Source organism: Amblyomma maculatum, chromosome 9 (genome assembly GCF_055883805.1).
Source record: "Amblyomma maculatum isolate TAMU_Amacu chromosome 9, ASM5588380v1, whole genome shotgun sequence".
In the NCBI taxonomy this organism is placed as follows: domain Eukaryota; kingdom Metazoa; phylum Arthropoda; class Arachnida; order Ixodida; family Ixodidae; genus Amblyomma; species Amblyomma maculatum.
This window is the reverse complement of record NC_139352.1, coordinates 83,512,036-83,539,669: the sequence shown is the minus strand read 5'-3', so window position 1 is coordinate 83,539,669 and position 27,634 is coordinate 83,512,036. Positions and strand designations below refer to the sequence as shown.

At 45.9% G+C, this 27,634-nt stretch overlaps 1 protein-coding gene across 1 annotated transcript; it reads left to right on the top strand.

Annotated features, from left to right (window-relative positions):
- The first annotated feature begins 2,551 nt into the window (after positions 1-2,551).
- Positions 2,552-16,909, top strand: LOC146179632 (uncharacterized). Its single transcript, XM_084579290.1, has 3 exons — positions 2,552-2,586; positions 15,995-16,129; positions 16,492-16,909. The coding sequence occupies exons 1-3, from the start codon at positions 2,577-2,579 to the stop codon at positions 16,707-16,709; spliced, it is 363 nt and encodes a 120-aa protein (XP_084435416.1). The 5' UTR covers positions 2,552-2,576; the 3' UTR covers positions 16,710-16,909.
- The last annotated feature ends 10,725 nt before the right edge of the window (positions 16,910-27,634 follow it).

Below are 27,634 nucleotides of genomic sequence, written 5' to 3'. Positions count from 1 at the left end.
CACGGAGGTAACTCTTTAACCTTTTCCTTTCAGCGCTGTACGATGACATGACAAAATCGGGCAGGTATTCGCATTCAAAGAGAGCTCGTGAAAACCGTAACCACTTTGAAAGTTGAAACACGAATGAAGGCATAGAGTTATGAATGAAGGTATGGGCGTATGGGTCTTTGGATAGGGATTGGCTTGACTTCCGTCGATCGGTCGCTCAAGTTGATTATTCCTATATATATCTTACTCTTGGCCGGCATTCTTGGCCGGCATCGGTGATCAGTCACGTGTTGACAACTATAATTATCCTCGTGAGAACCAGCGTACAATTTATTGCATACTCGGTCTTAGCGTCAAGGCACTGCTGCAACTGCGGCGCTGCGGCATTGACTGTGGTACGAAGCGTACGAAGTATAGTGAACTAGAATACTTTCTAGTGGCGCGAACGACGACGCTCGGGCACGCCGATTTTTATTGACGCCGCCAGATGGCGCAACTGCAACATCACCTAGTCGACTTTTCAATGCTTTCTTGCAATAGTGCGACATAGTACCGATGCTTTTGTGCGCCTATTCAGTAAAAGTAGTGATTTTTTCGCTATGCCGACGTATGTGGACCTCCACCCATGATAGAAGGCGTTTCATTCGACACTATTCGGGTTTTCGCCGTTGCACTAGGGTGAAAGCGCCCTTATTTCGCTGCAGTGTCTGCTACAGCTCATGCGGGACGAGTTATCGCGCACTGTAAATTTTTACGGCACATTTATTTGTACGGGACGGGTATTTTTCTGAGCCCTGCATAGCCCGCTTTATTACAGAGCCAACTCTACTGTCAGCAGCAGACTGGTAGCAGAGTGGCCAGGCATCGTGCGCACGTACGGGTTCTCGCATCTCTCCAACCACGCCGCAGTAACTCTCCTTTAGCCAATAATAATGATTATATTGCACTGCGCTATTCGATATCCGCTGGTAACTAGGAATGCTCATTTTAGCTTGATATCTGCCTAGTGTTAGGAAATTTGCCAACTGGTAAAGGGAGGAGTAGCTTCAGGCTGTTACATTTTTTTTTTTTTTGAAAGTGGTCATGAAAAAAAAAAAAAAAAAGAAATCCTACGCTTTGAAACGAATCATCCAGCGATATTCTGTGGCGTCACCATTATTCTCTGTTCACAGCAACAATATCTGTTATAAATCATCGCTGTAGGCCAGGTGCTAATTAAAATCCTTTCATCATCTCATATGCATAACATATATGAGGAGGGCAGAGCAGTTTTGTTTAGGTACTTCACAAGGCTTCTCCACTGCTATTTTATTTTTTTGAGTGCATGGGACAAAAGTCATCAACAATGAGTTGTTTTGTGAAATTATTGACTACACAAACAGTCCTAACAATGAGTTGTTTCGTGAAATTATTGACTACACAAACAGTGCTAAGAGCATCAATCTGCTCATCTTCAAGTGCTTTGAAGCTTGACATTGCGCTGGTTAATGCATTTTGTGAAAACGTGCATGCGGGTATTTAAGCAGTGATTTCAGCTGCACCAAGATTCAAGGATATATCATGACTACGCGGAATTGAATTTAATTTAATCTGAGCTGTCTGCTTTATTGAGCCAGTGGTAGTATTCGAGACCACGCAAACAGTCGAAGCTTTCTTCCCCCGAAGTCTTCTTTTTGTTCAGACCTGGTGCGCCAGGTGGCTGTCAGCAAGTGGTTTCTCTGGGCTATCTTAAATGGTTTATTTTTAACCCTTGGCTGAAGTTAGCTTGGACACGCGGTGTAAAATATGTCGGCTATCGTTTGGTTTAATAGCAAGAATTTGCTGAGCACAACTCTCTGCAACATCAATATTGCCCACATCCAGTCTTGGCTTCACGGGTTTGACGGTAATATATGTCGAACAACCCGGCAAGAGTATGCACCGCATCAGGTGCCAGAGATGGCTTTTCACGCGGTATATCCTCACTTCTGCCGTTGATCATATATATGCGTAGTCACAAATGATGCTCAAACACTGCCAATGTTTCTGTGAGAGGCTTTTCCTGCCTTCACAAGCTTCGTTTCCACTTTGTGCGATGTTTATTGTTCCTCGGAGCAGCAAACAAAGATGACTGGAGCATCCGGATAGCCGCGCTTCAGCATCTCGGAGCAAAACAGTGCGAGTTGGTCTTTTTCCTGGCCATTTCGAACATCGCATGGTGCTTTTGAAGAGCTGAGATGTCTTAGTTGCTGTGATGGAAGGCAGAAATAAAAGTTTGAGTTCAAAATCGCAAGAATGTGCAGACTGCACGGCGCACCAAGCCTTGACTTCCCTTTGCGGACGCGCACGCGGTCCTAGTAATGCAGCGCCACCAGCGGCGGTCAGTAGCGTCCGGCGTGCAAGAGGTGCCCATTTTCCTTCAGTTCGCGCCACTAGAAAGTATTCTAGTTCACTATAGTACGAAGTCCAGTGCAATGTATTGCACAGGTATTGCACAGACATGTGCTGCCATCTGGCCAAGATTGAGAGAAGTCAATCGCGCGGGAGGCTGGAGCGCTCGCTGGGCAGGTTTGAAAATGGCGTCCATAGCGACGACGTTGTGTTATTCAATGCGACCAAGTAAGTTGTCTGGATTTTGCAAAGAATTGGTTTAGGAATGTACAGGGCTCATTTTGAGCATAATTTATCTTGAGTCAAGCTGCTATTTTGTCCATGGCCACATTGAATTTGTGTTGCACGCTGGGACTGAGCTACAACACATGGGATTGTTTTCGTTCTTTCACTGTAAGTGCTTTTCTGCTTGGGAAGACGTTATGATGATGTTCAATTGTACCCAAAAGTTATTTCCAATTGATAAATAAGCAATATTTGTAATTTAGGCTTTCTTTGGCCTCTGCCGGGATTGAATCTGAGCAGAGCAGAGGCGATTTTGGAGGCCATTGCCTCCCAGGACAGCTTGGATCTGATGATGAGTTGAATGAAACGTCAATACAAGTACCACAACTAGACGTTTCCTCTTCAGGTGAGCTTCCTAATACAAGTCTTTACAATATAAGTACAAGATGTGGGACTTAAAGCCGTTTTTTTTTGTTTGTTTTTAAAGACGACTAGGACAAGGAAGACTCCGGCATCGGGCCATCAACAAGTATGGGGAAATTCCCACCTTGGAGGCATGCTCCGTTTGTGTCGCCACTGCCTGATGTTCCGGATACACCGGATACGATTCTCGAACCAACTGGACTGCTCTGGACTATTTCAAGCAGTATTTTTCAGAAGAGTTTTACCGAAACATGCATGAAAAGACTGAGTTGGGCTACCATCAAAGAAAGGGAACTCTGCTGAATAGCAACACTGCCGAAATGAAAAATTTCATAGGGCCAACGTTTATGATGAGTTGCTTGGGATACCCACAGATCCATCTTTATTGGGCAAGGCAAACACGAGTTGATGCAATTGCTAATGTTCTGACTCTCGATCGCTTCTTCTTATTGAGAAAAAACGTCAAAGTTGTGAATGACTTAACATCAGTGATGAGGAAAAGAAAGCCGACTGGCTGTGGAGATTGAGACCGTTCATTGAAATGATAAGGCTGGCTTGCCTTCAGCTTTCAAGAAGCCCGTCTGCAAGCACAGAGGAGCAAATAATACCGTTTACAGGCAGAACGACACTGAAGCAATGCGTTCTGGTAAACCGCATTCAACAGGGCTGAAGAATTTTGTGCTCTCCAGCCCAAGCGGAATGGTTCTAGACTTCGAAATATATCAAGGAAAGCCTGCGCTCGCAGCTGACAGATCAGAGCTGGGTGTGGGTGCTTGTGCTGTGCTTCGATTGTCAAAGTCCATGCCAACAGGCATTTCTTTATTTTTTGATCGCTACTTCACTTCTGCACCCCTGCTTCGGCACCTCTCAAGCCAAGGCCTGCGTGGAACTGGCACCATAATGAAGAATCTCGTACTAAAGGATTCCAAGCTCCCTGATGACAAAGCTTTGGTGAAGAAAGGATGCGGATCTTTTTTCCAAACTGTCAATGTGGCTGATGGCATTTGCCTTGTTAAGTGGGTTGACAACAAGACATTACGTTTGCTTCTTCACACTTTGGTGAGGAGCCAGTAGGAGAATGCAAAAGATGGTGCAAGAAGGAGAGTCTATAAGGATGTACCTCGGCCGGCTATTGTCGAAGAGTACAATAAGAATATGGGAGGCGTTGACCTCTGCGATAGAATGGTGAGTCTCTATTCAAGCAAGGCAAGGACAACGCGCTGGATTCTTCGTGCTCTTTGTTTTCTTGCAGACGTGGCTTTCGTTAATGCTTGGTTGCAGTGTAAAGAAGACTGTCAACTCCAAGGAGTTGCAAGCAAGAACACACTTAGTCTACTGGACTTCAAACTGCTAATTGCAAATGATTTGCTGATAGCAGAATTTGATGTGGGTGGCGACGATGATGAGCCGCCACCGAAGCGCCCTGCCACGAAGACAACACCATTGCCTCCCGTCTCCTTCCGGACAGCCGGGGCAACACACATGCTCGAACTTTCATTGCAGAAGTCCGCATCAAGATGCCGTAACCCCTGCTGTTCTGAACGCACGAAGTTTCGTTGCACTCGCTGTGACATTTTTCTTTGTGATGGGGCAGAGCACTGATTCTTCAATGGGCTGTGCGGCGTGATGTGACCGCATGTTGTCGCAAAGGTTGGGAGCTGCTGAAATTAGCCTTCTTGGGCTCTTGGATGACATATTAGGCCATGCAGATACGTTTGTACAGCTTGTTTAAAGTGGGGCTTTAAATCTGTTCAATAAACGTTTTTACCTAGATTGGTTGCTTAGGAATGTATGCCAATAAGAATGTGTGCGATATTAGAGGCATAAATTAATGGATTGGTAATTAATCAAGCAGAAACCGCATGTATGCGAAAGAGGAGCCACTGAAGGGAGCCATTTAGCAGATGCCTTGAAATGTTGAGCTTAAGTGTCCACCATAAATTTTATTCCTCACCTTCTTACATCATCACGACCGTCTTTCCTCATACCCTTCCCTAGTGCAGAGTAGCAGGCCAGATATTTGTCGTTGTGGCCAACTTCTTTGTGTTTCCAGTCAATGAACTCATCTTTTTCCTGCTCTAACCTACGCATATGTATGTGCATGCCTGAGTGGCCTAGAGGTAGCGTGTGTGTGAGCTGGGATCCATGTGTCCTGGGTTTGATTTGCATCAACCAATTCCTGCCAACTTGGTCATGTAATGCTGTCTCATGACATCACACAACCTGCCAATAAAAAAATGCTTAGCTTTGTTACCTGCCAACCCTCACAGGGGCATGCTCTTAATCTTTCTCTCGCAACACCACTGCTGCCGCCGGGTTTCCTGCGGAACGGTAGCCCTTAAAACAGCTGCAGTAAGAGACCCCTTGACTACAGCGTCCCATAACCCATGTGTCATTTCAGGAGTTTAACTTCTGGGCCATTGCCTTTATTTTGTTTTTGTTTTTATTTCAATGTATAGCAACAACAATATGTTACTCTCGTCTACAAGGGTTACGGAAAGGCTTCCAGTGGCATCTCGTTACTAAATGGTAGCCTTCAGGTCAGTTCATATTACAGAAAAGGGTGAAATGGAAATAGTGTATTCATAACCCTTCTGGAGGAAAAGTGCATCCTCTCAGCATGATTTTTACCCCATTCACAGTTGCTCAACTTCTATAGGTAGCAGTGCTATGATAGGGGCCAGTTGGCTGTGCATGTTGGTTTTCAGGCCTAGCACATACTAACAGTTGAAAAAACATGAAAACGGACAGTACAAACAGAGCACATGCAACACTTGTTTTTAACATTTTTTATGCATGCTCAAATAGAAGAAACAGATACGCGCACATGCTGGTCGTACACGACAAAAGGTGAGAAAGGCTTGTTGAGCTACGACTCGGGTCACTCAAAACTCATTAAAAGGAGTATAGCGTTATCCAGCATGATTTAGAGAATTAAAAAATTGTGCCATCACAAAATTAAGGACAGCATGCTTGTGCAGCTAGACAGATTGAAGAAAAGTGGTTATCCAAACGTCCTGCTTGCGTCAGTAGCTGAAAAAGCACTGAAAGCAACAACTAGAGGTAAGGCTGCAATACAAAAGAAAGAGAAGTGTATCCCATGGGTTGAAAAAGATTGGCGCGAGGTAAGGAATTAGTGTTGTATTCAAGACGCCACAGAAGTTAGGCATGTGCGCGAGGATAAGCACGGATGAAAAAAAAATTCAAATGCAATATTGCCCACAAAAAGAGGTACATTGAATGCGACACACGCATAATTTAACAGATCCCAGTATCTTGTAGGAAACATTATATTGACCAATCCGGAAGATGTGTCAACAAAAGTATAAGTGAACACTCCAGAAATTGTGGGCTGATTTCGCACCCAGGGAACCTAGCTATATGTTGCGCTCGGCCAGGTGTCGTCCGAATTTTTCTGGAACAAGAATGATTGGAATGCAGGTGAGAGAATAGAAAGGGAGATTAGAGAGGCATATGCAATTTTCGAAGCAGATGCAGAGAAGTGTGTTAGTGACGCTTCCATCTCATTTTTTTTTTTTTTTTTTTTCTTGAGGCGCTCACTGAAGTCATCTCCACCCAGTGTCTGCCTATTAGCTTACAACTCCTTCATCCGTCCACTGTTAGAATATGCCGTAATTATATGGGACCCTTTCATCTTAACTAACATTCATAAACTTGAGCGCATACAGCATAAGGTCGTTAGGTTTGTATTTAATTCATATGGCCGTGCGTCTGTCAGCGAGCTTGTGAAGCGTAGTGGATTACCTTCTGTGACTGAGCGCAATCGTATCTGCCGATTAAAGTTTCTTTTCCAGCTCGTAAAAGGTCATTATAATATTAACACTTCCAATTATATTACTTACTCTTCAGGTTATAATACGAGACAAAGGCATGCACTAACAATAACCCCTGTGAACGCGCAAAATAACTGTTTTAAATATTCTTTCTTTCCGAGGACAATTACGGAATGGAATAAACTTAATAGCGAGACTGTAACTCAAAGTTCTTTACTAATGTTTAAAAAGTGCCTGCAAATTTTATGAATTTGAGTGCGTTTATATGCTTGTATTTCTTTTTGTTTTTCCCACCCTGCTATGATCTGTACCAGATCGCAGTACCTATAAATAAATAAATAAAATAAAAAAAAGCCGAAATTGACTTTATCAAGAACGGATAGAAGTGTGGCGACATGTGCTTATATGTGATAATCCCATGACAACGAATGCATAAAAAATGTATAGAAACAAGTATTGCATTTTTATTAAACATTTGTCAGTTTGCACTCTGTCCGGTCTGTTTTCACGTTTTTTCAGCTGTTAATGTGTACTAGCGCTGAGAACCAACACTGCCTAGGTATGCTTATGCACTATGTCAGCGAAACTCTCTACTCTGTGCTCTTGTAGATATGGTTAAGTTGAATTTCACCTATGCATTTCACACCATTGACCATGCTCCTCTTCTCAGAAAAGCTGCTCAGGCTAGACTTCATGGTGCTGTGTGCTCTAGTTGGCTCAGTTTGTGGTCAGTAGCATTCAACAGGTGCATCACTGTGGAATCATATCTGTTCACTATTCTGCCTTCTCTTGGGTTCCACAAGGGCTGTGTGTTGTGCCTTATTCCATTCTGTTTACATGTCACGGCTGTACAAGGATATTGCGGTGTTGTACTTCTGTTGTATACGGGTGATATATCCTGTATACGTATGCATTTCATGTCGTTTCTCCGCCAAACTGCAAGAATAGATTACTGACCGTTCAAATGCTAAACACGAGCTGTAAAATGTTTTTCTTGGTTAATATTGTTACATATATGCCCTGCGCGTCGCTGGATGTTGAAGAAGAGGACGATAAACAGTAGTGACGCGAAAGGAAGACGAAGCTAAAGAAACCGTTGGGACTTGCCTGAACACTTGTTATGTTCTGCTCTACTGTGCTTCCTGTGCTAGCCTTCTGCCCCGTATCATCTTGGTGGAGGTGACCAAAGATCCCCGTGCGCACAGATTACCCCTTGCGCTGCCAAAACCTGGAGTTGCGCAGTGGCCGTCATCTACCTGGGCTTTCAACGACGTCAACAACTACCACTATGACCTCCGAGGCAGCCCCTACCACCGCGGCAACTTCGGCTCAGCCAGTCGTGCTCACAAAAATCCGCCACCCTCCCATATTTAATGGTGAACACAAGACAGACGTGGAAGATTGGCTGGATGAATACGAGCGTTGCAGCAAGAACAACCACTGAGACGCGACCATTATGCTGGCCAACATCATTTTCTATTTGGCGGGAACCGCTCGCACGTGGTTCCAAAACCACAAACAAGAGCTGGTGACGTGGGCAATCTGTAAGCAAAAGCTTCAGGACCTGTTCGGGAAGCCCATTGGCCGAGCTGTCGCAGCAAAAACAGAACTTTCATCTCGCATCCAATCCTCCACGGAGTCATACCTTGCGTATATTCAAGACGTGCTTGCGTTGTGTCGCAAGGTCAACTGCTCAATGACGGAAAATGACAAGGTAGACCATATCCTCAAGGGCATTGCGGATGATGCGTTCAACATCCTGTTCTGCATGGATTGCTCCACCGTCGACTCAGTGCTTCAAGTCTCGAAAATTTGAGCAGGCTAAACAACGACGCCTCGTACATCGCTTTGAGCGCCTTCCAAACACCGCAGCTACATCATCCTGCGATGATCTGACCCCTTTGCAACAGCCTTCTCATCCCACGAACATTACTCTTATCGTCCGGAGAGAACTCGAGGCCTTAGCTCCCACACCACTCATGTCTCCGCTACCCGACACCGTGGCCATGATACAGGCCGTAGTTCGCCAAGAACTTGCAAACGTCGGCCTCTCCTCCAGCCCCGTGTCGCCCACGCCACCATCCCACTCTGTTCCTGTAGTGGCTGCTGCTATGCCAGCCCACCTTCCCCACGTCGCTACCTTAGTCGCAATCCTGCAGAGTGGCGCACCTCAGACAACAGGCCAATTTGCTTCATTTGCTGTCGCGCCGGTCACATATCGCGTTATTGCCGTAGCTGTACCTTCTTCGCTCCTCGATCCTATTACAACACCGACCGCCGATACTACCAAGGACCTCGACGCTTCCTTATCCAACCAGAGGAGCTCCGTCCCATCTACGATGGACCAGGACATTATTTTTCTCAACAAGATGAGACTCGAAACGAAACCGTTCCCCCTGCCCGTTGCACCAGCCGATCTCCATCCCCACTGGCTCGTCGATCCCGTTCACCGGTATCTCGCCGCAACTCCTCCCCATCACACGCCGGTACCTACTCGGGAAACTAGCGAGTGCAGCGCCCTGGAGTGACGCTGCATTCCCGACCCGGACTGTCAACTCGGAACTGACCCCCGCACCTAGACGAAACCTCATTGATATTCTTTTGGACGGAGTCTCCGTTTCTGCCCTTATTGACACTGGAGCCCACATTTCTGTTCTCAGTTCCTCGCTCCGTTGACGCCTCAACAAAGTCCTCACACCTGCTTCCTCGTCTACCGTTCGTGTTGCTGATGGAAACACAACTACTGTCATTGGTATGTGTACTGCGCGAGTTACCATTGCCGACCGCCACAACCCTGTGCTATTTACAGTCCTCACCAGTTGCCCTCATGAAGTTATATTAGGACTCGACTTTTTAACAGAACACTCCGCTCTCATTGACTTCTTCTAGACTGATTCATCTAGACGTGCCGCTCTGCCCTGACAACAAAGCTCCTGAAACTTCAACGCTCCGTCTCCGCTCCGCTACATTTAGTCGCCTACCACCAGAAGCCGCAGTGTATGTGCTGATGTCGCCTTTTCCCTCCGTTCTGGATGGCGACTACGTTGTTTGCCCCACAACTAACGTGACACTTGAGCGTAGCATCGCTCTACCTCACAATATAGTGCATGTAGCGAATAACAGCACTTGTATTCCAGTCCTTAACTTCAGCTCTTTTGTGCAAGTTCTTCCTGAGGGCATTTCTCTCGCCGAACTGACCCCATTGTCGGAGTTTATTGTGGCTGCTCTTTTACGTGACCCTATTGCCGCAGTGCCTACACGACCTGCACCGTTCCCACCTCAGGAGGTCCGTATATCCGGCATGGTTGCTCCTGACTTGCGCCCTGATCGTGCTAAAGCACTTACGACCCTACTGACATCGTACAGTGATATTTTTGATTTTGGTGACCGACCCTTGGGTCAAACGTCCCTCGTTACACATCGCATCGATACCGGAGACGCCAGCCTGATTCACAGACGACCTTACCGAGTCGCCATTTCTGAACGTCGCCTCATACAAGATGAAGTCGACAAAATGTTGGCAAGAAACATTATAGACCCTTCCAGCAGTCCCTGGACATCACTTGTCGTGCTTGTTAAAAAGAAGGACAATAGCTGGAGGTTCTGCGTTGATTACCGACATCTCAACAAAATTACAAAGAAGGACGTTTACCCGCTCCCCAGGATAGATGATGCCCTTGACTGCTTGCACGGTGCCAGCTATTTTTCTTCGATTGATCTCCGTTCTGGTTATTGGCAGATCGCTGTTGACGAATGGGATCGAGAGAAGACCGCTTTCGTCACGCCTGATGGCCTGTACCAATTCAAGGTGATGCCATTTGGTCTGTGTAATGCACCCGCAACATTCGAGCGCATGATGGATTCTCTTTTGCGCGGTTTCAAATGGACGTCGTGTTTATGTTATCTCGATGATGTTATTGTCTTTTCCTCGACCTTCGAGAGCCATCTCCATCGCCTTGAGGCCATTCTTGGAGTCTTCCGAAGAGCTGGCCTTCAGCTTAACTCGAAGAAGTGTAGCTTAGGCCGACGTGAATTCAAGGTGCTCGGTCACGTGGTCGACGCACGTGGCGTTCGACCCGACCCAGACAAAATACATGCTGTAAGTGCATTTCCTACACCCCGCTGTACCAGTGACGTGCGTAGTTTTCTAGGCCTTTGCTCCTATTTTCGGGGTTTGCCCCCAACTTTGCGGAGATGGCTCGTCCACTCACCAATCTTCTGAAGAACGACGCTCCATTTTGCTGGGACCAAGAACAATCTCAAGCATTTTCTGCACTCACTGCAGCCCTCACCAACTCACCTATCCTGGCACACTTCAATCCCTCAGCACCAACGGAGGTACGCACCGACGCCAGTGGTCACGGTATTGGTGCCATTCTTGCCCAACAGCAGAGGGGTCGCACCCGCGTCATTGCTTATGCCAGTCGCCTCCTTTCTGCGGCGAGAGGAATTACTCGATCACAGAACGTGAGTGCTTAGCCCTCGTGTGGGCCATTACAAAGTTTCGCCCTTACTTGTTTGGCCGCCCATTCTCCGTCATCACCGACCACCACGCCTTATGTTGGCTTTCTACGCTGAAGGACCCTACTGGTTGCCTGGGGCATTGGGCCCTCTGCCTTCAGGAATACACTTTTTCTGTCGTCCACAAGTCCGGCCGATTGCACGCTGACGCCGACTGCCTCTCCCACAACCCGGTAGATCCACCACCCACCAGCGAGTGTGACGATGACACATGTGTGTTGGCCATCTCTGACCTTTTAAACATTCGCCACGAACAGCGCTTAGATCCCAAGCTTTGCAGTATTATCAATCGCCTCAGCACTAATCACCTTGATGCAACCCTTGCTTTGTTCGTGCTCCACAACGGCACTTTATACCGGCGGAATATGCGGCCAGATGGCGCCGAGCTTCTGCTCGTAGTCCCCGAACACCTTACCATCCACCACCGCTTACCATCCACAAACGAACGGCCTCACCGAACGCCTCAACCGCACGCTCACTGACATGTTGTCAATGTATGTATCGGATGATCACCGTGACTGGGATGTTACTTTGCCGTTTGTAACGTTCGCATATAATTCCTCCCGTCACAACACAATCGGCTACTCCCCCTTCTATCTTCTACACGGCCGCGACCCTCCCCTTCCGTTTGACAGCGTACTGCCTCCCACCGTTAATGCCAGCTCCTATGTTCGTGACGCCATATCTCGAGCTGACGCTGCCCGGGTTATTGCTTGCCGCCGACTAGCTTCCTCACAAAATTCCCAGAAACGCCGCCATGATTCTCGTCATCGCGACGTCCATTACTCTCCGGGTTCTCTCGTCTTGCTCTGGACTCCCGCTCATAGAGTTGGGCTGTGTGAGAAGCTCTTGCCACGCTACGCAGGACCCTACCGTGTCTTATGGCCAGTCACTCCTGTGACATACGAGATCACCCCTGTGCATCCGCAGCAGCAGTCCGCTATGCCACGTACCGAGATCGTTCATGTCGCCCGAATGAAGCCGTACTACACCTGCAGTAGTTCGACATAATGCGCACCGAGACTGTGCTTTTCGTGGGGGGGTAATGTTACATATATGCCCTGCGCGTCGCTGGATGTTGAAGAAGAGGACGATAAACAGTAGTGACGCGAAAGGAATACGAAGCTAAAGAAACCGTTGGGACTTGCCTGAACACTTGCTGTGTTCTGCTCTACTGTGCTGTGAACGCTTGCCCATCACTTGCTGTGGTTTCCTGTGCTAGCCTTCTGTCCCGTATCAATATGCTTGCATATTTGTGCTGAAATTTGTCACCCATGTGGCATACGGCAGTCTTTCTTTTTCAGTATCATAACTGGGGGGCATACTTACCTGATTTCATGTGATCAGAATCTGCAGCATTGTGACCCAATACAAGCAGCTTTTGCATAGCTGAGACCAGTGGTGCCATCATTTGCCTCTCCACAAAGTGATTGTTTTGCTTTTGAAGCTGCGATGATTGCAGGTCTGAGCGGGTTCAGGAGCTTGCACAAAAATTGAAACCAGTAGGCAATGTGCAGCTAGTAGTATGTGGACACCCACGGATGTGAGGTAAGATTTTGTGGAGCACAGATTCTTGGCTGCATCATTAATAGTAAGGCCAGTTTGCCATAAAAGATTGCTATGTAAAACAGGCAACCTGTGGTTAAATTTATATTTGCTAATATTTTACTTTCTATATTATTTCTAGTGTGTGATAGGAACGCTAGTTCAGTAAGTGCCTATGCTACTATTATGTACTATGCGATGTTGGCTCTTTAGTTAAAGAACCCCAGGTGGTCTAAATTACTGCAGTCCTCCACAACGGTATCCTTTATAGTTGATATTGCTTTTGCATGTTAAACACCATATGCTATAACAAAACAAAAATATATGTACCTATGTCCATGTCCTGACCTGCTATTTCACTCTATTTATTGCTACATAAAAAGGCAAGCTGTGGTTAAACTTATATTTGCTAGCATTTACTTTTTATATTTTTGGCAGTAGTGCAGTTGTTTGTTTGTTATGCAGGGTAGCTACAAGTTAAACTACCCAGCATATCCTAATACTTCATACAGATAGGAAAAGCGACTGCAAATTACCACTAGAAAAAAGTCTTTTGAGATAAGGCCAGCTAGAACTGTGTGTACCATGCATACGACCAAATTTAGTTTTCTGGCAATACCTTGCAAAATTTTTCAGCTCAGACCGGTGGTTTATGTCTAATTCTCGCAATGGAAGGCACTTGCTCCAGTGCCATTCCTTCCAGATATCAATGCATTCTCGCGCTTCAGCGACCACTACCATATCTCTATAAAATCTTGGTGCCGTTTCTGTCGTACTTCAGTAATCGGTTGTCTGGATCCATACAGGAATGCTCCTCACATAGTAGTAAGTTTTCTTTACTGCTATTTGTGAGCGGATTGTCAAAATGGACTTGGAAGGGGCACTGTCATGGGGCATGGCTTGGCTATTTTTTTCAGTGGTTGGAAAAAATTAAGCGGCGGTTTAGCTTGGCCAAGATTGAAAATTTATTTATTTATTTATTAACAATACTGCAGAGTCACATGACTGCAAGCACAAGTGAGCACAAAAAAAATTTTCATACAATATACATACGTACATATACATATACATATACACGTACAAGCAAAGTCTAGTCTTTGTTTAGCATTTGTGTAGCTTCGCTGTGCCACATTTTAAAATGATTTGATAAGTTTTGCTTCGGTTCACTTATTCTTCTTCTTTCCTCACAGCATTCTCATCAACGCAACTATGAGCACAGCGACGACAATGTGACCAGTCTGCTTTTTAGAAAACTGGCTGAAACTGTGCACTATATGTACTCTCTGGACTGTTTTTTGACCAGCATATTCATCTCTTGGAAATGTGAAGCGTGGACTAACTGTTTGATCTTAAATGTAACAAAATCCATAGTGCATTTGATCAAATGCACTGTGGAACTGTTTTTCAGATAAACCGGTCCTGTGTTGTCAAATGAATGTTCACTGTTTTTAGCTTCTGCCATTATACTAAATGCTTCAGTACTCCCTTCCATCATATTTAACCACTGTGCAGACCAAAAGTGCATGAAACTGCCAAACTGTGGTTGTTTGAAGATGCAAAGCGCAAACTAAACTTCATGTATTCAGTGGCCCTCATGCACTTCATTGAATACCTAAACATTCCTGGCATAGAGATCTTTCTTCAACTTAGAGCACTTTGCCTTATTTCCATTGCCATCAGAATCAACTTAGCCGTACAAGATGTGAAAGGAAGAATATAGCTGCCAACATGTCTGTTGTCAACACTCATTGACACAGTGGCTGTAGTGACATTCGTAGGCTTTAGAGCAGCATATTCAGTGATCTGAATGTCAGATGTTTGTGGAGAAAATGGATCACATTTTGTTCGTATTCATTGCACCAGTTGTTATGACAGCTTCCGTGTGTAATGACGTGATAACATTTTGTTCGTATTCATTGCACCATTTGTTATGACAGCTTCCATGTGTAATGACGTGATAACGCTAAAGGCCCCGTTATGCAGAAAATCCAGCATCTGCGTTGTGAATGAAAAATCCCTGGCATGGTTCCGGCAGGTGACATGGCTGAGCACTGATTCTTCGATGGGTTGTGTGACGTAACGAATTTGGAAGGAGCTTTCAACTTAGGGAGGCTCATTTGTGGTGGGAAGGTGGAAGGAGAATTGACCTTCCAATGCTCTTAGATGCTAAGTCAGGCAACGGTATTCTTAAGCCATGAAGGTTGAACGGCTTGGTTAAAGCGGGCTTTATATCGTATGTCGGGTGGTCACTTATGACCGGTAGCTGGAAAATGTGGTAGCGAACTGTTTGCTCACAAGTTATAGTGTGTGCAGTATAAGAGATTGGTAATTAAGTGATCAGAGGCTACACATTATGGGCGCGAGGAACTGCTAGGTTAGTCGCAAATGGGAGCCATTGATGCTATCACGTCATACTCCTAAAGCTTCAGTGTATGCCATAATTTTTGCTGTGCCTGATTGTGCAGGAAATAGTGTCATCCTTGCTGCTTGCCCTACTTGTAATCACCTACGGCACCTGCTAATCTAGGCCCTAAAAAACTTGTTTACTGATGGTTTGGTGCAAGGAATGAATGCAGTTATCTTAATTTTAGTTTAGGAGAGAGTGTAATCCGTGAATTAGGGGCTGAATTTCAGTTCCATTTATAGACAGGAGGGATTAGGTTTGTAAAAAAAAAATTTTTTTTCTGCAGCAATACTGGCAGCTGCCTGAAAGATTTTCGCATGGTTTGCAGTATAATAGACTCTGGAACTGATAGAGAGAGTGGAGTTAGTGGCAGTATGCTGGTTTGCTTTGTCAAAAACTATAATTAACTGTGACTAATTTATTCTTCAATAACACTTTTGGCCTTGGTGGTCTTTCATGGTCCTTATTGTGAATTCAGTGAACTGCTCTTTTACCTTTGCAATCATCTGTTATTTGCAGTGTGCTTGTTTGTTCTTGAATGGACATTGCGAGGAAATATTTTCAGGTGCAATAATTAAAGAAGGGAGAGGGCTGCTTCGGCATAGCATTACTCAGCTTTTGATTAACTTATGGGCAGATGTGTCATGGTTATCAGTCGTATATGATGCGGCCACATGTCTAACTTCGTGTCTTTTTTGTCTTTCATTTTCCTTTATTTTTCAAGTTACATGGCTGGGGGACTTACCAGCTATGAAACAAGAGGTGGAACCTTTACCAGACCAGACTAGGATTGATCAAGTACCATTTGTAGAAGATTACAGGGTGGAACTGTTGCCTGACCAGCCTTGTTCTACAGACTGTGAGTGTATGCTTTTTCTTTATTTAATGATTTAATAGTTGTTTGACAGTAAAATGTATTGTTTTTATCTTAATACCAATTTTTTTACCAAAGTTATTGACATGAACATACCTCTTTCTAGTAAGTTTGAAAGGTATATTTTATACTGACATGGAGCATATGCTTTTTCTTTATATATAAATAGATAATTTTTATAAGATTGTATTGATAGTTGAGTGCTTGTTTTTCTCTGTGAATAGATAGCTGCTTGACAGTTCTGTGCAATCATCCTTACTTTGCTTCTGAGTTTTCACCACTGCATTGTATTTGTGGCATGTTGGTCCCTGTTTTATACTAAAAATATTCTTGCTTTCAATATGTAGGCTCAGCTGTCTCGCAAGATGAGCATGGCATGCTTCCAGGACAAAATCTGGATGCTGAACAGGGTTCTGTGCACAGCTCTATGACAGCTGCTCATGCCAGTGTTCAGAGTCGCCGGCGGAAACAGACAGGCAAAGGCAAGCACAAGTGTGACGACTGCGGCAAGTTCTACGCTAGGAAATACAATCTGGCCATGCACCGCTACATCCACACGGGGTAACGTCCGTTCCACTGTAAACATTGTGACCGCAGGTTTGGTCATAAGGCCAACCTGGTGAAACATGTCCGTGTACATACGGGCGAGCGTCCATACAGTTGCGACTACTGTAGCAAGGCCTTTGCACAAAGGACCCACCTGGTGGAACACGTCCGTACCCATACAGGCGAGAAGCCATACCAGTGTGAACTGTGCCCAATGGCCTTTGTTGAAGGCTCGCAGCTTGCGAGACATGTGAGAGTTCACAAAGGAGAAAGACCGCACCAGTGCCGATTTTACCCAAAGAGCTTCGTCGAAAAGCGCAGTATGCAACTACACGAAGTGTCAAAACACAGTCTGCAAACTGCACTCATGGGAAATTTTTTTGTATAGCCAAAAACATCTATTTTAATGCTGAGAAAAAGCAGTGTTTTCTGAGGTTTACGTTTGTCTGCTTTGTGTGATACATGGCTAGTTCAGAGGAATGCTTTTATTTGCTGTTGAAAAAAAAATGCGTATTGTAACTTTTCTTTATCATTTGCCACAATTTTTCATGTGATGTCTTAAAGCTGTGCTGTGCCTCCACAGGTAACGTTTAGGTACCAGCTGTTTGGTCTTCAAGAGAGTTAACTGCTGAGCTACTTGGTTGTCAGACATAATTACAGGGTATCAGCGCCACACAGACACAGCACCCGTGGTGTCCTCTTTCTTGTGTATGTCTGTGTTGCGCTGAATACCCTGTGATTATGTTGGGACTTCCAATACAATAATTGTGTTGCTGTTTCACAATCTGGTGTTTAGTTTTCAGCAGGAGTGCATGTGCAGCCACAACAATAGCTATTATTCCTAATTTTTTGTATCTACGAAAGCCACAAAAAAGTGCTAAGTACAGATACAGTACAGCGCTCAGTACTGAGCACTGTTTTCATTTTGTAAATTATGTTTCTGTTAATGTGAGAGGGTTCAGTAATTGGTTAATTTTTGATGGTCACCTCTGTATGTATGTTTGTATGTATGTGTGTGTGTGTGTGTGTGTGTGTGTGTGTGTGTGTGTGTGTGTGTGTGTGTTTGTTTGTTTGTTTGGTTGGTTGGTTTTGTGGGGTTTAACGTCCCAAAGCGACTCAGGCTATGAGAGACGCCGTAGTGGAGGACTCCGGAAATTTCGACCACCTGGGGTTCTTTAACGTGCACTGACATCGCACAGCACACGGGCGCCTTGCTTTTCGCCTCCACCAAAAAGCGGCCGCCGAGGCCGGGATTCGATCCCGCGTCCTTGGGAACAGTAGTCGAGCGCCGTAACCACTGCGCCACCCCGGTGGGGGTATGTATGTATGTATGTATGTATGTATGTATGTATGTATGTATGTATGTATGTATGTATGTATGTATGTAGGTATGTACGTACGTACGTACGTACGTACGCACGTACAACTTTATTGAGATGCCGGCAAACGACCGTTTAATGTGTCGTGACGCTGGCCAAGCGTCGACCCGGGGTTATGCCCTACTCTACATTAGTACCTCATTTTGGCCCGTTTGTGGTGGGTTGTGAGTCTTGGGTTTTTTGAGCTAAATTACATTGAAAGGAGTGCAGAGCGTAACAAGCATGAAATGAAGGGTGTCATTGGATAACAGGGTTAAAAAAACAAATCTGTACTGCTATAATATAGAAAGCTGAACAAATTGTTGGCGTCACTTAATAGAGCTTTTGGAAGTTTGAGAAAAGAAAAAAGAAAGGTGTACTGACCAGTACATCTGCTATTCATTGTGTGCACAAATATGATCATGTGTATCAGGATTTTGTGTCTTCAAAATATGAAGAATCTGAATATATATTTTGTCATTCCACATTGTTCCATAATCTTGTACAGGTTAGTTACTTTCAGTTAACACACAAATCACAGATAATTCCAAATTATTTAGTAACTTGCAAATTCTACATGTGTTTCTTCACGCTGTACATGCAGATTTTTTTTTTTTTTTTTTCAGTGTTGTCACCTTGAACCTGATAACTGCTTGACTCTTCCGCTGCGACATATGCACTGTGCATTAGTTTTTTTGTCAGGAAATCATAGGTGACACTATTTGTTTATTGCTTCTACTTTTATGTGATTCCATCGTGAGTACAAAGACATGTGCATGATATTTGTTGACAAATAAACAGGAGGCTTATAACAATATTGCTGGTACTTTTATTGCTCTCAACATCACTAATAATGCATGTGCATTTTTGGTACTTAACTCTGCTTACTTCTTATGTGAGATTACATGAAAGCACTTTTCAAATGTTTGGATCATGCAGGAAGATCACCAGTAGTATTCCACTAGCCAAGAAGCTACATTGCTAGCTCGAATAAAATTCAGCAAAGTTGCATCTCCTTGCAAACAAAAACGCTTTTTTTCAGCACTGGCAAAACTTCTGCAGCTGTCAGAAAAAGTTTACTTTTCTCGTGGTAGCTAAGAGGTTGTTTGGCCAGATGCATCCTGTGGTTTATGACGCTGTAGGTCATTGCTGGTGTTGAAAACCTATGATAGCTCTGGTGAGATTACTGCATTTCTTCTACCTGCTTGACATGCAGGAATATTAAGAATACTTCTTGGTTCATAATTTGTGTGCTAGCCTCTTCCAGCATGTTCTATTTCTGCCAGGGCCTGTGAAGCACTTTTTTGTATGGATAAATATCACATGGGTTCACTATAGGGAAAGTTTATGTGTGCATTTTAATTTTGATAACCAAAACTAGTTGTCAGCTTGCAGGTGCTGGGCCTTGTAAACAGTGGGTCTTGCATCTACTGCAACCATGCAGAGACCAGAAAACAGCGCAGGACTATATGTTCATAGGGCTGCAAATGTGACATAATTGGAAGAAGTGTCGGGTTGCCTAAATATTGAAATGCACGAGCATTATATTTGCTCTCTCCTTTCACATTTACAGTGTGAACCACTTGCTGTGAGACATTTCTGCATGACATTCTTGCATACTGAGACAAATTGCGACTGTTTTTCTGGGTTAACAGTATTGGGAGTATTCCCCCGAAATGGTGATGACTGAAGCCAATTCACCCTTCAGGAGGTTTCCATCAACACAGCCGTGGAATGAAAAAGCAAAGGTGAAACCAAATTCAAAGATGGAGACGTAATTGTCACGTGACATTGTATTAGTCGCCTGCACTAGTTTCTTTTCTACTGTCAAAGATCTAGCTCTTGGCCCTTTCCTCGATAGGATTCTGTTCGCAGCACAGACTTGTGCAGTGAGCCAAAGTACGGCATGTTTATTTTGTCATGATATTGCCATGGCATTGGCGAACTGCCAAGGCACGTATTTCTGTGTCAGTTTAGAACGACGGTGAGACCCTATGGAAGGGATTCTGTTTTTTGCTCATATCGATGCATGCTGTGCACTCGAACATGACACTGCCACAACTATATAATTATGATAAAATATTCTCGATCGTCATAGTAATAACCAGCATGTGAACTTTTGTGCACTAAATCTCCATATTAATGCTGTGGTATTTTTTTGGAAGAATAATTTAAAACAATAGAATATGCACTAAGATTTTGGACCCATAGCCAAGGGCTAGTGTTGGGTCCATACACAATACAATACAATGCAACATAACTGCAGCATGCGAAGACGAACACATTCCATTCATGAAATAAAAGTCAGAAATTCACAACACATCAAGAGAAAACAAGGAAAGCAAACACAATACACTTACCTTCAAAAAAAAAAAAAATCACACTATAACTTTATATATGTTCATCAGGAATGTTTTCAAAGTTTGCAAAAAATTTTGTCCTGATGACATGCGGTGAGAGCCTGTTCAACTGCAACAAACTTTAGAAATTGTAATATTGTGGCTCGATCAAAGTGGTCTTTTGGCTAGTGTAGTCTAATATGGCTTTTTCAATTTAGATGGCGCTGTACCATTTCGTCAAGCATTTTCGAATGTGATTCCTCGCCTTCGTTTTTTCTTTTCTTTCTTTTTTTTTTTTTTTTTATCCCGCATTAAACGAATGCATGCTGTGTAGCTGTCAACACATGACCCACTTTTACAACCGTTCTGTTGAGCTCTTCACATAGTTTAATTACACCCCGAAACTAGTTACGGGCGTGTTCGTATTCAGCGCACACATCATGCACCCATGCAGAGATGCCGGCCTCTCAAAAATTTCCTAGCGTTTGAAAGTATAAACTACCTTGCAACGGTGTCTCCTAGACTGTTACGGGGGTGCGCGCAAGCTCGATTAATTTTCACTGGGTTCATGTCGTTGCGGTTTGTTTCGCCGCGTAGTATGTACTCGAGGCCTGTTGCGTGCTACTCGATTGTGCGCTTGTTGAAGTGAGCACTTCAGCTGCCGAAGTCAGAATATTTACTGTGCATTTTGCGCTTGTTTTACATACAATGTTTTAATTGTGTGCATTTATAATCGTGCTTGTAGCACGTACTGAAGCGGACAAACTTTAATTTGTCATTGTGTTCTTTTGTATGTCGTTATACCGGTACAGGACCGCGGCACAGTCGCGGAGCGCCTCCATTGAGCGGCTGTGTTCTGCGAGCAGCAGCGCGCAAAATTCAGCCACATATGTTATGCTTGAATTTGCCGCGTATTGATGCACGCCGCGATGAAGCTCGGTTAAGTCATTTCAGCCAACGTTACAGCGATAACCTGAACTGAGTGGCGCCTGAGTGTGCATCTAAAGTTTGTGTGTGTGTGGGAAGATTTGCCATTGGATTTCCTCCCGTCGACTGTGCCGTTATGCCGTGAAAATGACTGTGAAGCTTCTGTCTTCTGTGTAGCAACATGCCGCCGCCACTTCGTAGCAAGTGTAGCAAGTGCATGGTAGAAGAACCTTCCGTGCCTCGAGCATGGCCTCGAGTAGGCGAACGCGCGCATTGCTCAAGCAATATCATAGTGTTCTCATGAACAACGGGCGCTCAGTGCGCTCCGTCCCAATCATTCTACGTAGTTTTGCGCACGCACCGACGTTAATTAAGAGATCTTTGACACCCTAGCTTAATTACTACAGTCCTGCGAAGCCCCACATGCGAACGTTATTCGTGAGTGGTCGCCGTCCCGTCGAAGCTAGACGTTTCAATTTTACAGTGAGTAGCAGAGTGTATATGCACAAACGGGGACCCTCAAAGGGTCGACAGACAGAGTCCATTAACGCTATGCCGGGATTAAGATCCCCCACATTAACGCGACAGCGTTAAGGGCCCCGTGCCGCAGAAAAGTCGGTGTCGTCGTCGTCGGCGGCCGCCGTCCGGCGTCGTCCGGCGTTGGCCGTGAGAGAAAAATCCCAGAAGCATTAATAAATAAAAACGAGTAGGAAAAATCGCCGACCTGTGGAATCGAACGTGGGCCTCCGGGGGGCGAGACGAGCACGCTAACCACTCCATGGTTTGTCACCGGCCACGCTGAGCACCTACAGACGCTCTCTCGCGGTGCTCCGCTGTTTTCAAATAATGTGACATTCTCATCCGTTCGCCGACCTCGAATTTATCTCCATTCCACGCATCTAGCTTCAGAACATCTTTTGACACCATCTTCGTGGACAGACGCCACCAGTGAGTGCTCTACCGCTGTTCTGTTTATCTCATCTGCGCCGAAACTTTCGTTTTCTCGCGTCTCCGGGCGGGGCACGCCTCGCCAGGACGCTCCGTCTGAGCAGCGACCCTCCGCCTCTCCACTCTCCCCGTCTGGCTGTGTCTGCAAATCCCCCTTCGAGAAGAAGAACTGCGTCCGGTGCGTCTAGCCAGCGCGCCCAGCCGGCGTACCGCCCCATCCACGCTCCATGCATCCACGCTCCCCGCCGCCGATTCTGCGGCGCCGTTTGCTACGACTGCCGCCGCTGCGGCGCTCCACCGCCAAGAAATCCATCCTCTACCTGTTTCCCAGTATACCTGAAGGCCAACCGCTTCCGCGGTCCTCTACCACCACTGCGGCCCTCGCTCAGCGTAATCATCCCGAATGTCAATCTCCAGGCTGGGTCACGGCTTATTATAGCCGCGGCCGCCTGCGCCCGCAGGCCGAGGAGGTCGTGGGCCGAGGCAGCTGCTCCCACCCCCTCCTCGCCGCACTCCGAATCTCCCCCCGCTGCCCCGCGGCGAGGTAAAGGTTGTGATGCGCCCGCGCGGGGGCATTGACCTCACAAAGTACAAGCCATACCAGATTTCGCAGCGTCTGAGTGCTTCTGCAGGCATTTCACTCCCTTCCTTCCAGTCGCAGGTTACGCTGCGTATTGTTACGACCGTGCATCCGCATTGGCGCGCTCTATTGTTCGCCTGTGGGCATGAATAAGTGCTGTGGAGATGTGGTGATGGTCCAATGGCTCTAAGTGAGCCTGTTTCCAGGAATCCTGTTTTGTAAGCCTGTTTTGCTTTGTGGACACCCTGCAAATGCCAAATTGACCCTGTCAAGAGAACGTCTGGAAAAACACAAAGAAACGTCCCCCTGCGGGAAATGCAGGAAGTGCTTACTTTCTTTTGTTCACCCTTCCAGTCGAGAAGCCCTATCGTCCAGTGAGGAATGTCTACTTTCCAAAGGAGACGACAGAGTGACATGTCCGCTGACGTGCAGGACAAGAAAGGAGCATGACGCATACAGCCATTAAGTGATTTCCCAGGAATGCAGGAAAGATTTGCAATTGTCGAAAACGGACAATGCTGGGAGCGTATGCGGCGCCCACGTGCACTTGGGTTTCTGAGAAGTAAACCCACTTGTCAGAACCAGCCTGTGGTTTCTTTGCTGAAGAATAGAAATGTACCTCCTCTCCTCGCCGTTCCCAAGCTTTTCCCGCCAACAAGTGATCACGCCCAACGAATTAATGCCGGACCAGTCAGTGCTTCAGACCATCAGTGCAGTGATGTGTTCGATTGGATGCCGATATCTGAGGGGCGTGCCCTGGATTTGGTTGGTCAGCATCTTCAGAGAGGGGCTGGACATAGGGGGTTTTAAGGACGCTGCAGAGCACGAAATGTCGCTCTGGGCCCTGGGTAAACGGCTCATCCAGTCGCTTCTCGCTATGAACTCTTAACGCTTGCCATTTTGCTGATGTACCCTTCTTTTTCGTGTAAATACTGTAAATAAGTTTTCTCAAAGTGCCATTAAACCTGCTTGTACATATTTCACCAACTTCGAAGATTCAATCCTACTTCAACCCCGAGTCTCTGCACGCTACCAAGTGAAGGCCGGGTCGACATAGCCCCAGCGTCACGACAACTGGTGACCAGCGTTGGGATCTGCATCTACAAGCTACAACATCTGGTGATTCGAGGTGGATCAGAATCTACAAGCCACAACATATGGTGATCGGAGGTGGCATCTCAAGCAACAAGCAGGAGCAACAATCGGCCAACAAGAGAGCAGCTCGGAACATCGATCGCATGTGTGGGTGAGTGCTTGGCTTTTCTTCTGATGTGGACCAGGTTCTAGAACAGGGTTAGATTTTAGAACTGGTAAAAAGTGTTGAAACGCCTTTAGGTTTGGTAGTTTGCACTGTTGTTTTGGAAGTAGCCGACACTCGGAGCGATCATGGACCTACAAAAGCTGCAGAAACCGGAACTGTTGCAATTGTGTGAGGAATTGGGAATTGATACAAGTGGTTTGGCACGAAAACCTTTGATTATAAAGGCAATCACAGATTTGGGAGCCGATGATGAGGAGCTCAGTGAAGCATGGAACCTCATCGGTCAAAAAAAGGAACAGCTCAGACAGCAGAAAGAGCGGGAAAAAGAGGAAAAGGAGCGGGAAAAAGAGGAAAAGAAGCGTGAAATTGAAAGAGAAGCAAAAAAGCTGGACCAAGAAATTGAGCTCCGGAAATTAGACTTAGAGTTGAGCAAGAGGTCGGGCAATTGTCCCCAGCTAGCGGTACCTCTTCTCAACAAGGAGGCAGATTTCAAGATGTCAAAGTACATGCAGCCATATGTGATATCAGGGGATATCGGTCTGTATTTGGCTAACTTTGAGCGAACCTGCGAAAAACTGTCCTTCCAGCGAGACACTTGGTCTCAGAGATTATTGACGGTTCTGCCCTGCGAGGCAGCGGAGGTTGTCGTGCGGCTAAGCAAGGAGGACGCGGACAACTACGAGAAGGTCAAAGCTTGCCTTCTGAGAAAGTATAGGCTTAGCGCCGAGGCGTTCAGACAACGTTTTCGGAACGCTACTAAGTCCAGGGACGAGAGTTACCCTGAATTCCTGTACAATTTAAGAGTTAATTTGGGCGAGTGGCTAAAGAGCACTGATTCCTACAGTGATAGGGACGCTGTAGTCGAGCGAATTCTTTTGGAGCAGTTTTATAACTGCCTCCCAGAAAAAGAAAGAAATTGGTTACAGGACCGAGGCGAAATTAAGTCGGCAACTGAAGCTGCCGAACTTATTGAGGAGTATGCTTCGCGCCGACAATTCAGCAACCCAGCAGTGGATAGGCCCCGCAATCCCAAGTTCAGTGTGAAAAACCGTCAGGAAAGGCACTTTGCTAGAGTTGGAAACGAAGAAATGAAGGTTTCTTCAGGCAAATTCCCTAGAAAGGACGGCAGTGAGAAAAGTGGGGAAGTGACCAACGTGCAGAACACAAAGAATAAGCTTGAGGCTAGGAAGCCGCTCACATGCTTTAGGTGTAATGAGCAGGGTCACATTGCCGTCAACTGCCGGAAAGAAAAGATTGCTTTCTCGTATGTCAGGGACTGCGATGAAAATATGCAGCTTTTAGAACCCTACCTGCATGACCTAGTAGTCAACGGGAAGCCTTGCAAGGTACTGCGCGATTCGGCCGCAACGATGGATGTTGTCCATCCGGCGTATGTATCGCCTTCCGACTATACAGGACAATGTGCATGGATCCGACAGGTAGTTGAGGAACAGAGTGTGTGCTTGCCGATCGCGAACGTGGTCATCGAGGGCCCTTTCGGCGAATTAACAACCGAGGCTGCCGTTTCAGGAAAGCTTCCTAAGTGCTATCCGTATTTGTTCTCCAACAAATCGGACATGCTGCTGCGAAAGAGGGGCATCCTTTTCGGAGACAGAGTTGTGCAAGCCTTAACACGTTCAAAGGCGCGAGAACTAGCTACACTGCTCATTCCAGAAAAATCCACAGCGGAGGAAACGGCAGTTAAAACAGTGGTAAATGCGGAAGATAGCAGGTCAGAAAACTTTGAGAGCGAGGCATCTCAGATATGTCAACTTGAAAGTGAGCTTGATGAGACGCGGAATGAGGACGTTCTTGAGAGTAACCTCTTGCCGCCAGTGTCTAGTAATCTCCCGAGACTTTTAAGTGGAACCCGAGAGGACTTAGCTATGGAGCAAGCCGAGGTAAATCTAACGTTAAACCTTCCCGAGGAGATGGGGGACAACTTGATTTGCCTCAGCGGAAAAGGAAGCAACGCTCAGGAGCTTCTCAAAAAGACGGAGCAGAGAGGAGAACTAAAGAAATCCCAGCTGTCCGATCTGGGCGAAATAATAACAGAGTTTGAGGCCTGTTTCGTGGACAGGCCAGGCAGGACTGATTTGACTGAGCACGATATTGAGCTGACTTCAGACGTGCCAGTGCGATCAAGGTGCTACCGATTTTCTCCAAGGCAAAGAGAAATTCTGGATAGGGAAGTAACTCGCATGCTGGAATTAGGAGTAATAAAACCCTCGGAAAGCGATTATGCTTCGCCTATGATCTTAGTAGAAGCTCCAGGTAAAGACCCTAGGCCTGTGGTAGACTACCGAAAGCTAAATTCTCTCACCAGGGATCAAGTGTATCCTATTCCGAATATTGAGGAGAGAGTAGAACAGGTCAGTAGAGCGGCATATGTGACTACGCTGGACCTTACTCGAGGATACTGGCAAGTACCGCTCACTGAACGCGCCAGCAGATACGCGGCTTTCGTCACTCCGACGGGCAGCTACCAGCCAACAATGATGAGTTTCGGGCTCAAAAATGCTCCATTTTGTTTTTCACGACTCATGGATAGGGTTTTAAAGGGGTGTGAAACATTCGCGGTGCCTTATTTAGATGACATTGCGGTTTTTTCCGACTCATGGGCGGACCATATGGTACATCTAAGAGCTGTACTGAGCCTTTTGCGTCAAGCTGGACTAACCGTAAAGGCCGAGAAATGTTGCCTGGCAAGGGCGACCGTGGACTACTTGGGTCACAATGTAGGTCAAGGTTTCAGGAAACCCAGCGAGATTAAGATTTCTGCGGTAGCAGACTACCCGCGGCCGAGCACGAAGACGGAAATTCGAGCATTCCTGGGTCTGACTGGGTACTACAATCACTACATCCCTAACTATTCAGCTTTGGCTAGCCCTCTGACCGACGCTCTCCGCAAGACAGAACCGACAAATGTAGTCTGGGACGAACAAAAGGAAGCCTCCTTCGTAAACCTGAAGGCTGTGCTGATTAGCCGTCCGGTATTGCGAGCTCCAGACTATGCACGAGAATTCACGGTCCAGTGTGATGCCAGTGATCGAGGGTTAGGTGCTGTTCTCTGCCAGAGAGATGACGACGGTAATGAGCACCCCGTGCTCTACCTGAGCAGAAAACTGAGTTCTAGAGAGAGAGCTTATTGCGCGTCTGAGAAAGAGTGCGCTTGCATTGTATGGGCCATTCAAAAATTGCAGTGCTATCTTGGAGGGGCCAAATTCACCGTAGAGACGGACCATTGTCCCCTGGCTTGGCTGCAAACTGCGACATCGAAGAACAGTCGCCTTCTTAGGTGGAGCTTGATTTTACAGCAGTACAATTTTGAAATAAGATACAAAAAGGGGAAGTTAAATGGGAATGCGGACGCGCTTAGCCGCTGTTTCTAAGCAGTCCGAGGTGTTCCTCACCATGTATCCAAATTGATAATCAGGTTTTTATTTTTCTTTTCTCGTGCGCTTGTATATGTGTGACTATGTAAAGCAGCACGTTTGGTTTTCTAGGAATACGTGGGTCCTGAACGTCTTG